Source organism: Dasypus novemcinctus, chromosome 26, assembly GCF_030445035.2.
Source record: "Dasypus novemcinctus isolate mDasNov1 chromosome 26, mDasNov1.1.hap2, whole genome shotgun sequence".
NCBI lineage: Eukaryota > Metazoa > Chordata > Mammalia > Cingulata > Dasypodidae > Dasypus > Dasypus novemcinctus.
In genome coordinates this window covers 55063466-55077020 of record NC_080698.1, presented here as the reverse complement: position 1 = coordinate 55077020, position 13555 = coordinate 55063466, and the positions used below count along the sequence as shown (strand labels likewise).

General features: G+C 42.9%; 1 protein-coding gene across 8 annotated transcripts in view; it reads left to right on the top strand.

Annotated features, from left to right (window-relative positions):
- The window catches only part of SLC41A3 (solute carrier family 41 member 3), a 96209-nt gene extending 88029 nt beyond the window's left edge, over positions 1–8180 (top strand). For all 8 annotated transcript variants that reach the window (XM_058288924.2, XM_058288923.2, XM_071212245.1 and 5 more), the window contains 2 exons: positions 5938–6086; positions 7398–8180. In XM_058288924.2, the coding sequence (XP_058144907.1) occupies positions 5938–6086; positions 7398–7601 (353 nt within the window). In that variant the 3' untranslated portion in view covers positions 7602–8180. The remainder of the gene's footprint in view (positions 1–5937; positions 6087–7397) is intronic.
- Positions 8181–13555: the final 5375 nt, after the last annotated feature.

Below are 13555 nucleotides of genomic sequence, written 5' to 3'. Positions count from 1 at the left end.
AAGTCCTTCAGGTTGTATTACTTGGGAAATAGGCGAATTGCCATTTGACAATTTTGTGATGTGTTCACTTGAAAGATCACCACGGTGTTGAGCGATATTTCTCAAAATGTTAGCCTGCCTAAAAATCTGAGGACAGCTTGTTAAAATACAAATTCTTGGGCCCCTTTCTCAGGGATTCTGATTCAGCAGAGGCCTGAGAATTTACATTTCTTCTAAGCTCCCAGGTGATGGCAACGTTATAGGCCCGCGGACCCTACTTTGAGTAGGCCTGGTGGAGAGGACAGTGTAGGGACACCAGGGGAAGGGAGGACAAAGGCTGCATGACCAGCTGGTTCAGCAAAGGGCTCAAGAGGACTTGAACTAAGGCCATGACTATGGGGTTAAAGAGGAAGGCACTTGAGAGGATGAAGGTGTTCCTTAGACTTGGTGGGGGGGGGGCGCGGAATGTTGGTCTGGGGGGCTAAAGCAGAGAGCCAGCAGAGAAGGAGGTAGAGAGGATGAGCAGAAGCCAGAGGGGTGTATATATTGGGGACCCCAGGGGTGGCAGAGGGCTGGGCCTCAGGTTGGAGGTATAATGCTGTCTCCGGGGAATTGTTTAGGCTAACCCCTAGTAGATGGGTGGGCGCCAAGCTCTAGCAGGGGCCTATTTAGTGGGAGCCTACTTGATGCCAAACCCTCAATCCCGGGGATGATAGAAGAAGAGGAAAAAGTGCTCCTGGTGCTGGATCTCATAGTTCATGCAAACTGATTGTTGTACTATTTAATTCTTTTGTTTTATTTATTATTTTATTTTAGTTAGAAAAGTGGTATGTTTACAGAAAAATTGTCCATAAAATACAGAGTTTCCATATATCACCCTATTATTGGCACCTTGCATTAGTGTGGTACATTTGCTCAATTGATGAAAGAACATGTTTATAATTGTACTATTAACTACAGTCCATGGTTTACATTAGGGTTCACTGTTTGTGTTGTGCAATGCTATGTTTTTGTTTTGTTTTGATTTTTATTGCAGTAATACAGACAACCTAAAATTTGCCCCTTTTAACCACCTGCATTGGTCAGCCCAAGGGGTGCTGATGCAAAATACCAGAAACTGGTTGGTTTTTCTAAAGGGTATTTGTTTGGGGTAGGAGCTTAAGATACCAGGCCATAAAGCCTAAGTTACTTCCCTCACCAAAGTCTATTTTCCCGTGTTGGAGCAAGATGGCTGCTGATGTCTGGGAGGGTTCTGGCTTCCTGGGTTCCTCTGGGCTCAGCTCCTGTTTTCTCCACAAGGTCAGCTGTAGCCCATCAAGGAAATGGTTCTGTCTCTTTCCCTGGGGCTCTAGCTTAAGACTTCACAATCAAACTCCAACATTAAGAACCCTCCAACTCTGTCCTTTGCCTTTTATCTGTGAGTCCCCACCTCTTGGTGGGTAGGGACTCATTGCCCTAATGATGTGGCCCAATCAAAGCCCTAATAATAACTCAGTCATGCCCAGTACAGACCAGATCACAACCATAGTCCAATACCTATTTTTGGAATTTATAACCATATCAAACTGTTACACCACCCTAATTCTTAATTGATAGGCGTAAACAAGGAAGATTGGGTGCAGACTGAGGGCAGGGATCAGTCACAGGAGATGTGGACTATTTCCATTTGAGAAGCATTAGCCTATCCATTCAGTCACTAATTGAACAGATATTTATGTGACTGTGGGCAAAAGTATTAACCTTTCTTAGCCTCAGTTGTAAAATGGGGATAATAATATTTCCCTCAAACTGTTAAAAATGAGGAGTGAGTGACTTAAAATGTATAAAAAGTATTTAAAACAATGGTTGGCACAGAGTAAATGGTCTATAATTATGAGCAATTATCATTATGACTGTATAGCAGTGAAAGTGAATAAAATACACAATGTCTCAGCTCTTTTGGAGTGGATGTTCTATTGTCCATTACACAATGGAATACCATAGAGTCTCTAAAAACAGTGTTATGGAAGGAACTTATTAATACAGAAAGATGTTCAATATATATTGAGTGTATGATAAATGCAGGTGATAGAACCTCGTGTACAGTTTTGTTTTTTGAACAAATTTGATGTACAACAAAATCTGTATCAGTCAGAGTTCTCCAGGGAAACAGAACCCAAAGTGTACATATACCACACATATATTAAGAGATTTATTTTAAGGAATTAATTCCTGGTATTGTGGGGACTGGCAAGTCCAATATTTTTAGGGCAGGCCAGAAACTCAGGCAAAAGTTGACATTACATTCTTGAGCCTGAACTCCATAGGGGAGGAGGGCTGGCTGGAAAATAGTTGATGCTGCAGTTTTGAGGCAGAATTTCTACACCAGAAAACTTTGGGTTTTGATTGAAATGTCTTCAACTGATAGAATGCAGTCCACCCACATTTTCCAGGGTAATCTCTTAAACTGATTTTAGATATTAATCACCTCTACAAAATACTTTCACAGCACCATGTAGACAAGTGCTTACCAACTAGTCTACATGTGTTTGCCAACAAATGGAAACCAGAGCCCAGCCAAATTGACACTTAAAATTCACCATCACAATTCACTAGTTGTCAGCTTAGCACCTATGCCCTTCTTAAACCATATGTAACTTCCAAATAAAGAAAATAACGAAGTCCTACCTACACTTAAATATGATGATTGTCCTGTGTACAGCCAAACACATTCACCCTTTTCCCAGAAAGGAATGCAAGTCTTTGGGTGATATTTACTCTAATACTTGATATCCTGTAACTTAAATACTAAGCTGTAAAGTTAATAGTGGCGTTATTCACAATTGCTAAAAGATGGAAACAACCTAAGTGTCCATCAACGGATGAGTGGATAAACAAGATACACACACACACACACACACGATGGAATATTATATAGTTGTAAGAAGCAATCAATTAGGGAAGTACATGAAAACATGGAGGAACCTTAAGCATATTATGTTGAGTGAAATAAACCAGACACAACAGGGCAAATGTTGTATGGTCCTACTGATATGAACTAAATACAATCAATAGACTTCTGGAGTTGGACTTTGAAGTGTAGGTTGTTGAGAGATGGAATGTGGGATGAGAAGGGGAAGAAGATGCTGGATGTATGTAGAATGTTTAATAAGGTCAAATGTAAATATGTGATAATGGTTGGACTTGATGGTAACACATTATAATGATTGTAACAAACACTGTTGATTTATGGATGTGATTGTGGCTGAAATGAGTAGTCTAGGAAGATTAATGTTAGTTGGAGGACCAGCTGGAGGGTAATATTTGGAATGTCTAACAATGATTTTGGAAGTAGTTGAGGAGTGTGGTTAATATTACAGGTACAGGAATGTTCTACAGGGTGTTAAGAATGTGGTTTACATGGGAAAAATATAATAATGTAATTTATGGACTATAGTTAGAGCGAAGTTGGTACTATATTAATTCTAAGGGTAAAAGAATATGGAGTTTAGTTTCGTGAGATATGAATATGATTAAGCATTTTTTTCTCTTCTTTTTTTCTTTTGTTGTTAATAAGGAGACCTTGACTATGTCATTTAACTTATCTGCATTCATCTGTGTATCTTTCTGAACACTAGAGAACAACTGAGTTAGCTGTTGGAATTAGATGAGATAAAAGGGCCTGAAAAAGAACTTTTTTAGGAGGAATGTTTCCATAACTTGTTGAGCTGCCTTTTTCAGTTCTTTTATTTTTGTGAATTTGAAATAAAGTTAATTTTTAAAAAGATGTAAAGTTAATATATCTTATGTTGTATGATAAAGGTGCAAGAGAGGGAAGAAAATAAATGTATTACATATACATACATGTGTACACACACATACATATATGCAAATACACAAGCACATGTATAACAAAATGAAAAATACTCATAATAATTGCAACCCTTGCTTCCACACCTGGTCATGTGGTTGGCAGGTAGTATTTATAATGCTACCTTCTTCCACTACCCATTCCATGTCTTCTTTGCCCTTGGCAAGCGCATCAGCTGGATGTGGTTCTTTGCCTGATGGGTGACCTAAACCTTTATTCCTAAAGGCCTGGGCCATTTGTAGTCCTGCCTGGATCAAGGTGATGTAGTTTTCCAGTTTTCCATTGACTTTTTTTTTTTTTTAAGATTTATTTATTTATTTAATTCCCCAACCCCCCCCCCCCCCCCCCCCCCGCCCCGGTTGTCTGTTCTCTGTGTCTGTTTGCTGCGTCTTGTTTCTTTGTCCGCTTCTGTTGTCGTCAGCGGCACGGGAAGTGTGTGCAGCGCCATTCCTGGGCAGGCCGCACTCTCTTTCGCGCTGGGCGGCTCTCCTCACGGGCGTACTCCTTGCGCGTGGGGCTCCCCTAGGTGGGGGACACCCCTGGGTTGCAGGGCACTCCTTGCTGCATCAGCACTGCGCATGGGCCAGCTCCACACGGGTCGAGGAGGCCCGGGGTTTGAACCGCGGACCTCCCATGTGGTAGACGGATGCCCTAACCACTGGGCCAAGTCCACCGCCCTCCATTGGCTTTAATCACAGAGCATGGTAGTACCAAGACACACTCTAAGGGCTCTCTAGTGTTGCAGACACTCTTCTTTACCTCCATTGTGTAATAGCAGTCCAATTTCCCCTTGGTAATTTGGGTTAATAGCTCCTTCTTTGCTTGCTGATATAGAGGCATGGGAGCTGGAAGTAGCTGGGTGGCCGTCTTAATTCCCAGTTCAATGGAATCATTGTGCTACCAAGGGAAACACTCCTTCCTTTGGAGTGAAGACTTCTGGCCAGTAGAGCATGAGACCAATGGCCTGTAACCTCAGACAAAGGACTTCCCTCTCCAGGATGGATGCTCCCTCATTGTAACTATTCCCTAAATAGAGAGGCAGTAGTATCTTGCTTAATGTCACCCTGGAGGTAGCAATAAATCCATCTATATTCCTGATTCTCAGACTAGAGTCTCGTCCCAGCTCAGTTCTGATAAAGCTCAGTTTACCACCAGTGACTCTCAAATTGACATTTCTAGCCCTGGACTCTAGATTCATTGCCCTGTTTCCTACTCCAGTGTCTAATAGGCATCTTAAACTCATATCCCATTGCCCCAACCTCCACCCCTAGGCTTCTCAATTTCTATAAATGGTACCCTATTTATCTAGTTGTTCAAGGAAAAGACCCTAGAAGTGATCACGGATCTCTTTCCTTTGTTCCCTATGTGCATTCCTTTAGCAAGTTCTATTTGCTATCCCCTCCAAATATATCTCATATCAGTCAACCGTTTCTATCACCATCTCTCTCTTGGACTTCAGCAGTGGCCTCTGTCCTCTCCTTACTTCTTTTTTTGCTGCCTTGAATCCACACAGCAGCTAGAGCACTCTTCTTTTGAAAGTATAAAGATTATATTCTTGTCTGCTTGAAACCTTCCAGTGACATCCCAGTATACTTGGAATAAAATCTAGTCTCCTCACACTGGTGGACTCTTGTTTGTATCAGTCTCCCTAGATCACTAATTCCTTTATATTCCCAAGCTGTTTTCTACTGTTTAAGCCCCTTGTACTTTCCCTTTTCCTGCCAGTATCCTTTCTTTCAGACCTCGGCTTAAATGTCATCTCCTTGGAGAAGTCTGCCAAACTCAGTAGCTCATCCCCTGTAACATAAACTTCATTCTCTATTGCATTATCCTGGCCCTCTTTGAAAGGGTCTTTTTTGTTTGTTTCTGTTTTTTTCTCTGTTGTTTTTTTTTTCAATCTCTCTTCCCTAAAATGCAGGCTCCAGGAGGGAAGGGAAAAGACTGTTTTCCCATCTGTTGGCACAACACCTGGCACATAGTAGGTGCTCAGTGAACACTTGGGGAATAAAGGGATGAGTGAATGTGGATGCATCCTTGGAGCGTGTCATATGTTGAGGTGGCCTCTGCTGCCAGGCATGTCACAAGAACGTCTTGTTTTTTTCTTCCAGAAATCAATTCTGTGTCAGCCCGAGTTCTACTCTTCCTGGTGATTCCAGGTCACCTGATTTTCTTCTATGTCATCTACTTGGTAGACGGTCACTCAGTCACAAACAGCAAGACCTTTGTGGTGCTATATCTACTGGCAAGCCTGGTCCAGGTAAGGATGACTGTGGCAGGAAAGCAGCATACATTTGGTTAGTCAGTCAGCAGACTTTGTCACCCTTTCTTATTCCTGCTCCTGGGTGAGTGCTGAGCGAGGGTAGGGGGATTCTAGATATACGGGGCACTTTCAGGAGTTGAGTCAACCTGTCAAACCCAAGGCCATGTTCCAGACTCCGAGGCTATTGCACACTCATTGTCAGAAGATCCATCCTGAGGATGCCACAGCTTATCATGGAGCACACTGAAGTAGTCCAGCTGAAACCACTAGGTCCATTGGGCCTACTGCTATTCTAGACATACAGATTCTAGACATATGGGATTCTAGACATACGGGACACTTCCAAGAGTTGAGTCAACCTGTTCCAGACTCCGAGGCTATTGCACACTCATTGTCAGAAGATCAGTCCTGAGGATGCAACAACTTATCATGGAGCACACTGAGGTAGTCCAGCTGAGTCCACTAGGCCCAGTGGGCCCACTGCTAAAGGCAAGGTTGAAAGGTGTTGAGGGCAGTGGGGTAGATTAGGTTGGGGTGCCTCCTTCAGAGCAGTTCTTTCAGCAGGCTGTCTGCCAACACTCTAGCTGACTGATGTCCTAGGTAGGGATAGAAATGTGAGTGCAGGGCTCCTGCAGGGAGAACTGTGGACACTGGTGGGTAATTCCATGAGGGTGGTGCTAATACTGGGGACTGGCATTTTCAGATGTCCCGGAGTTAGTGTAAAGAGGCCAGCAATTGCAATCCCAGCATATTCCTGACCCTGAGGGATAGGCTGGAGGAGTCCAAGAATTTATCCTGATCAGTAGCATGCTTATGGCTCCAGGGGCAGCTGGGATCAGCATTGAACAAGGGATGAGTAAAACGGACTTGGAGCAGGGGCTACCCAAGTCACCTTCAGGAAGGGCCAACTGTCCAGAGCTCAAAGTGAGAGGGGCTCAAGCAATCCAAAGTTTAATTTCCAGCCAGGTCAAGGTCTAAATATCCAAGGGATCTATGAGTAGAATCTACTGCAAAGGAGAGGGTCAAGGCTTGTGAATGGCAGCAGGTTCATCTGGCACTTCAGGATGCGGGGAACAAGACCCTACCACAAGTGGCGGAGACTAGAAAAGTTTAGACGAGGCTCAACCTCTCTAGTCTGCTGCGTGAGCTCTGAATGGGACTTCAAACCCCAAGAGAAGCTGGAAGAAGGGGATGGACTGGGGTTGATACTGTCTACTTTGGTTTCTGCCCTAGGAAATCTGCTAGTGTTTCTCAGTTATGCCTGGCTTTCTGACTTGGCCTTCTCTGTCTGCTTGCTCTTATAACCAGGTGACAATCCTGCTGTACTTGGCGGAAGTGATGGTCCGACTGACGTGGCACCAGGCCCTGGACCCTGACAGCCACTGTATCCCCTACCTTACGGGACTTGGGGACCTTCTAGGGACCAGCCTCCTTGCACTGTGCTTCCTTATCTCCTGGCTTTTGAGAAGCAAAGCCGAGCTGGATGGCCTCTCAGAGATGGTGTCTCCCTAACAGCCCATGCAGCCCCAGGTGCTTGGCGGAATTTTCTCTTATGCCTACAGGGTACAGAATGCAGCCTTCTCCCTCATTGGATCCTCAGGATGGCTAACACCCTGACTCTGGGATGGAGCCCTGAAATCGGGAGCATTGTTTTATGAGTATGAGAGGGCAGCTGTGGTTGTCTGGGTGAGTGTGTGGATAAACGTGGATGGATGTGTGGAGAGCAGAGTGTTCTGGCCTGAGGAACTAAAGGAAGGGGCATGTCTGGTACACTCTGAGGGGTGTGTTTGCAGTGTTCCATGCCTGTGCAGTCCGGGGTGGGGCAGAGCTGGGATCCAAGCCTCAGGACTCAGAACCATTGCTTGAACTGCTATCTTCACTGGGCTCCAGCTCCATGGGCCACTCTGCTGGTCTCTCCTGCAAATGTGTTTACCCTTCGCTGGACCAGCCTTGCACACACCATCCTCTGCTCCACAGTGTTTAATCGTTTTGCTAGTTTTGTTTTCCATTGTTTTGTTTTGTTTTTTTAATTGAAATTGTGACTAGATTTCAATAATCAGAGAAGTATAAAATAAACCATAGATTATATTATGCTGGGGTTTTTTGTTTTTAACTATAGTTAATGCAACCATGAGACTCAGGGTCTATAAGCAACAAAACCTTCTCACATTTTTCTATTGTAGTGTTTCTCAAAGTGTGGTCTCCAGGCTAGAAGCATCAACATCACTTGGAACTTGTAAGAAATGCAAATTATCAACTCCCATTCCACCTCACCCCACTCCAGACCTACCAGATCCCAATTCTTGGGGTAGGTTTAACAAACCCTCCAGGTGATTCTCATGCACACTCACATTTAAGAACCACTGCTCCAGAGCTTCATCTTTTTTTGTGTGTCCATGTCCTGTTTCTTTGTTGCTCCTCACAACCACATGATAGACTGAGAATTATCATCTTTATCTGGTAAAACAGGCCCAGAGAGGTGGAATTATTTCTTTAAATCATTCAACGTCTATTGGCTTAGAACCTCCTATATCAGTGAGGGTCTCAGAAGAAAATAGGTGGCACACTCAACTGATGTAATTGAGCAGAGTTTAAAGAAGGAGCAGCTTACAAAAATATGAGCTGGTAGTGAAAACAAGGGATGACCCAGTTCTGCCCACTAGATTGGAGGTTTATCCACGCCACTGCGATAGGGTTCATCAAGATCATTCCACTGCTTTTTAAAAAATTTTTTTGTCTTTATTTTTTTACTGTTACATTAAAAAAATATGAAGTCCCCTATACCCCCCACCCCCCCCACCCCACTCCTCCTCCCATAGCAACAATCTCCTCCATCATCATGAGGCATGCATTGCACTTGGTGAATACATCTCTGAGCCCTGCTGCACCTCATGATCAATAGTCCACACCATAGCCCACACTCACCCACAGTCCACACAGTGGGTCATGGAAGGACATAAAATGTCTAGTAACTGTCCCTGCAGCACCACCCAGGACAACTCCAAGTCCCGAAAATGCCCCCACATCACATCTCTTCCTCACATTCCCTACCCCCAGCAGCCACCATGGCCACTTTCTCCACACCAATACCACATTTTCTTCGATTACTAATCACAATAGTTCATGAATAGAATATCAGTAAGTCCACTCTAATCCATACTATATTCCTCCATCTTGCGGACCTTGGAATGGTTGTGTCCACTCCACATCTATATCAAGAAAGGGCTTAGATTCCACATGGATGCTGGATGCAATTCTGCTTTCAGTTGTAGGCAGTCTTGGCTCCCTGGTGTGGTGGTTGACCTTCTTCACCTCCATGTTAGCTGAGTGGGGTAAGTCCAATAAACCAGAGTGTAGGAGTTGCAAGTCTGTTGAGGCTCAGGGCCTGGCTATCACATGGTCAGTCCAGAGATTCAGGTCCCCTGGGTATACACTAAACCCCAGCATCAACTACAGTTCTGGTAAAAGTAACAGGAGAGGCTTGTGAACAAAGATCACATCTGAGTCCAGCTCCATCACACAGAAACACAAACTCCAAAGTAGGGCCAACTGACATGGCACTGAACTCCATCTGCCATGACCATAGAACCTGTGGGTCTCTGTAGCCCTCAGAAGAACCAATACCTGGGGTTGTATCTGCTTTATCTGTCCCTGGGACTCTGCTGAGGTGTGCATAAGGGCAACCACTCTGATAACCTCCCGGCTCTTTTTGGAGACTCATAGCCATATAAACGCATTTGTCCTTTCCATTTCCCCCTTTTATTCAGGTCAAAAAGCATTTTTAACTCCTGGTATTATATGTAGACTGAGATATTCTGCCGGTCCGAGTTGACTTTTATTCAAGGACTTCCTTGCCAAAGGAACTAAGGGTTTCAGTGACAAAAGTTTTGATTTCCTCTGCTATTCTGCATCTTACATTCCCTGACTTTGGAATCTGGTGTTTGTATCCTGTAGGAATCAACAAAGTTGCTAGAAACCATTTCCCTCTTCTTAAACCCAAGGCAGGTTGTGTCAGGAAAAGCCTCCAGACTCTATCCTAGTGTAGAAATTTCCCACCTTATGTTTCATATTGCTCAGGACCTTTTGTTTCTTTTTTCCCAAGTGACAGAGACCCAATTAGCTAGCATGAGAAAAACTGATTTTAAAGTAGCCTTAGATAAGTTAGGATCCAGTGAGAGTATGGGCTGGGATAAAGATAGGAATAGGAACTAAAATCATGGACGAATCCTGCTGCAGAAATGAAGTTAAAACACCTGGATATGTGGGATGAATTCAACTACAGAGCTAAGTTCAACTATATACTGTATAAATGCCTCTGTGAGGCTGAGGTCGACCTCAGAGATGACCCAACAGCAGGGCTGAGGACATCGTAAGGTATGTACCCTCCTAGAATGGGGTCAGCATCTGGAATGTTTCTTCCAGGCCGAGGTCATCATCAGGGCTGAGTCGGGCTGCAAGGATGAGGTTGTCATCTGGATGAACCCTGGTGCAGGGCTGAGGTCATTGGTAATAAGCCCAGGGGTGGGACTTAGGTAATTTAAAGAAATGAACCTGGTTCTGCAACTCAGGACCTCATTTGGGATGAATCCTGCTGTGAGTCCGAGGCCAAAATCTGGATTGAAATCTGTGGGGCTGAGGTCATCCTTGAGGATAAAGCCAGCTGTGGGGCTTAAGTCATGGTGAGCATGAATCCAGCTGTGGGCATAAGTTTTCACCAGGTATGAATCACCCTGCTGGGCTGAGGTCAATATCTGGGATGAATTCTGCCAGGATGGGGTCAACATTGGGGATGACTTTTTTTTTTTTTTCCCTGCGGGACTGCAGTAATCATCAGGTTTGAACTCAGCTTTGATGCTGAGGCCATCATCAGAGATGAATCTATGTGCAGGCCTGGTATAATTGAAATGAACACAGTGGCAGGGCTGAAATCATCCCCTGGGATGGTTTCTCCTGTGGTGCTGAGATCATTGGGCAGGCACCCAGCTATGGGCTGAGGTTTACAGTGGAGATGAATCCAGATATGGACTGAGGTCATCTTTGGGGAGCTATCCTGTTGTGGGTCTAAGGTTAATATCTAGGCTAAGTCTTTCTGTAGAAATGAGGTCATAATTAGAGATTATGCAGGGCTGAGGTCATCAGATTTGAGCCCAGTTGCAGTACTGAGGTCATCAATAGGGACAAATGCCACAACAAGATTAAGGTAAACTCATAGGATGAGTATCTGTCCATCCGTATAAATAAGAATGATGTTCTGAATCAGGATCAATTTCAAGTGAAATAAACCTCAGGGTTAAGGTTAAAATCAGGGTCTAATCCAAGGTCATTATATAGGCTAGATACAGTCTAGATCTCATTCAGGGCAGAAAGTAGGTATTAATCAGGGTTAAGGTCATGATAATATTCCAGGTCTTGCTAAAGTTCAAGTTAAACTTTAACAGACATAGTCTAGATGATAGGGGTAGGTTTAGGGTTTTATTCTGTGTCAATGTAAAGTACAAGGTTAAGGTCAAGGTTAAAGCAAGGTAAAATTCACATTCACAGTTCCAGGTATAGACTGGATGATAGTATTGGACAGGATGAAAGTTTGAATCAAGTTAAGGTGAAGTTAAACGTTAAGGTCAAAGTCAAGTAAAAAAGCTAAGTCTTGGACTAAACATGGTTAGGAAGATATTTAGGGACAGGATGAGGTTCTAAATTAGGGCCAACTCAAGTTAATTCTGTTGGAGATTTGGGCCGGAAGGGTATCGGAAATAAAAGAAAGAGAAAAAGGAAAATGAACCAAAGAGAAAGAAAGAGAGCTGGGATCAGGGGGTCTGCTAGTAGAGACTCATCAGACAACTTTACAATTTACAAGGGGCTCTCTATATACCCCAGTCTATGTGAGAATAAGCATGCAGTTAACTATTAGCATTACTCATGATCTAAGGAACTAAAAAAATCTTATCTCAAGATACAAAGTCTAAGTGTTCTATCTAACTACAAAGTGTATCTGCTCATCTTTTCTTTCAGCGGTTAAGAGCTTCATCCTGTTTGCTGGGAACTCTTTTTTTTTTTTTCATTTTCTTTTAAATGTTACATTAAAAAAATATGAGGCCCCCATAATTACTGCATTCCTTAGGTTGTAAGTGTAGCCATGGACACAGCACGTCTCTCTTTGTGAGACCACTATGCCTCAGTTTCCAACAAATTCAATGACAGAGTAATGGTCTAGATGACAGTTAAGGACAGAAGTGTGTCTGAATCATACTCAAAGTGAAGTTCAAATTCAAAGGGATAGATTATTGATAAAAGTCAAGATCAAGTTTAAGGTCAAGGATAAAGTTCAAGATCATGAACATGATCAGTGTCACTTTTAAGTTTACAATCAGGGCTAGACAATTGCAGACATGTTTAGACAAAATTGGCAACAAGCTGTAGGTCTGAATCAAATATAATATCAAGGTCAGTTTTAAGTTTGATTTTTAAGTTTGAAATCAAAGTCAAAGTGAAATTCAAGTTTACACTCAGTAGTAGCCATGGTCTAGATGATAGGCAAGAACAGGAGGTGAGTCTGAAATATGGTCAAGGTCAAGTTCAAGGTAGTTAGTTTTACATTAATGGCTAATCAGTGACAAGAGAGGTTAATCAGGGTAACTCAAATTCATATACAAGGACAAGGTCGATGCCATGATCAAGGTCTAGGTGAATGTCAGGGCAACAGTCAGTCCTATATATGTTCTGTCCAATAGAGACAGAATGAGGTCTCAGTTTCAAGATCAAGTTAATTTCAAGGTCAAGTTTATTGTCAAATTTCACAACAGAAGGAAGCATGGTTTGGGTCCAGGACAGAATGTGTAACTGCATCAGGGCAATGTCAAGATAAAGTTCTAGGTCAAGATCTTTGTTCAAATTCAAGTGCACATTCAATACTAGAAAAGGTATAAACAGGATATGAAACTCAATCGCTATCAATGTCAAGATCAATTGCAAGTCCAATGTTGAGATGATGGTTAAATTCAATGTCAAAATCAGTCAAATTCAGGTTCAGCAATCGCTGATGAGGACATGAATCAGTTCAAAGTGAAGGTCAAATTTAAAATTACAGCAAGGCTAAATACTATCTGAAAAATAGAGACAAGACATGAGTTTGCATCAGGGTCACGGTGAAAGTCTTTGTCAAGTTTAAGTTCAGTATGGCCAGGGATAGAAGCAGTATTTTATTCAGGGTCAAAGTTATGGTCAAGAACCAAAGTCAAAATAAAAATTAAGCTGACAAAACATTCAAGTTCAAAATCAGGGCTAGATGTATCCTGCATGACAGGCACAGGAAGGGGATCTGAGTCAAGATCAAGATCAATGTCAAATTCACAGTTATATTTAGACATTATCTTGGCAAAAGGAACCAAATGAGGATCTGAATCAGGATAAAGGTCAAGGTAAATTTCAAGGTCAGTGTAAGACAAAGGTCATATTCAAGATTAAGTTTG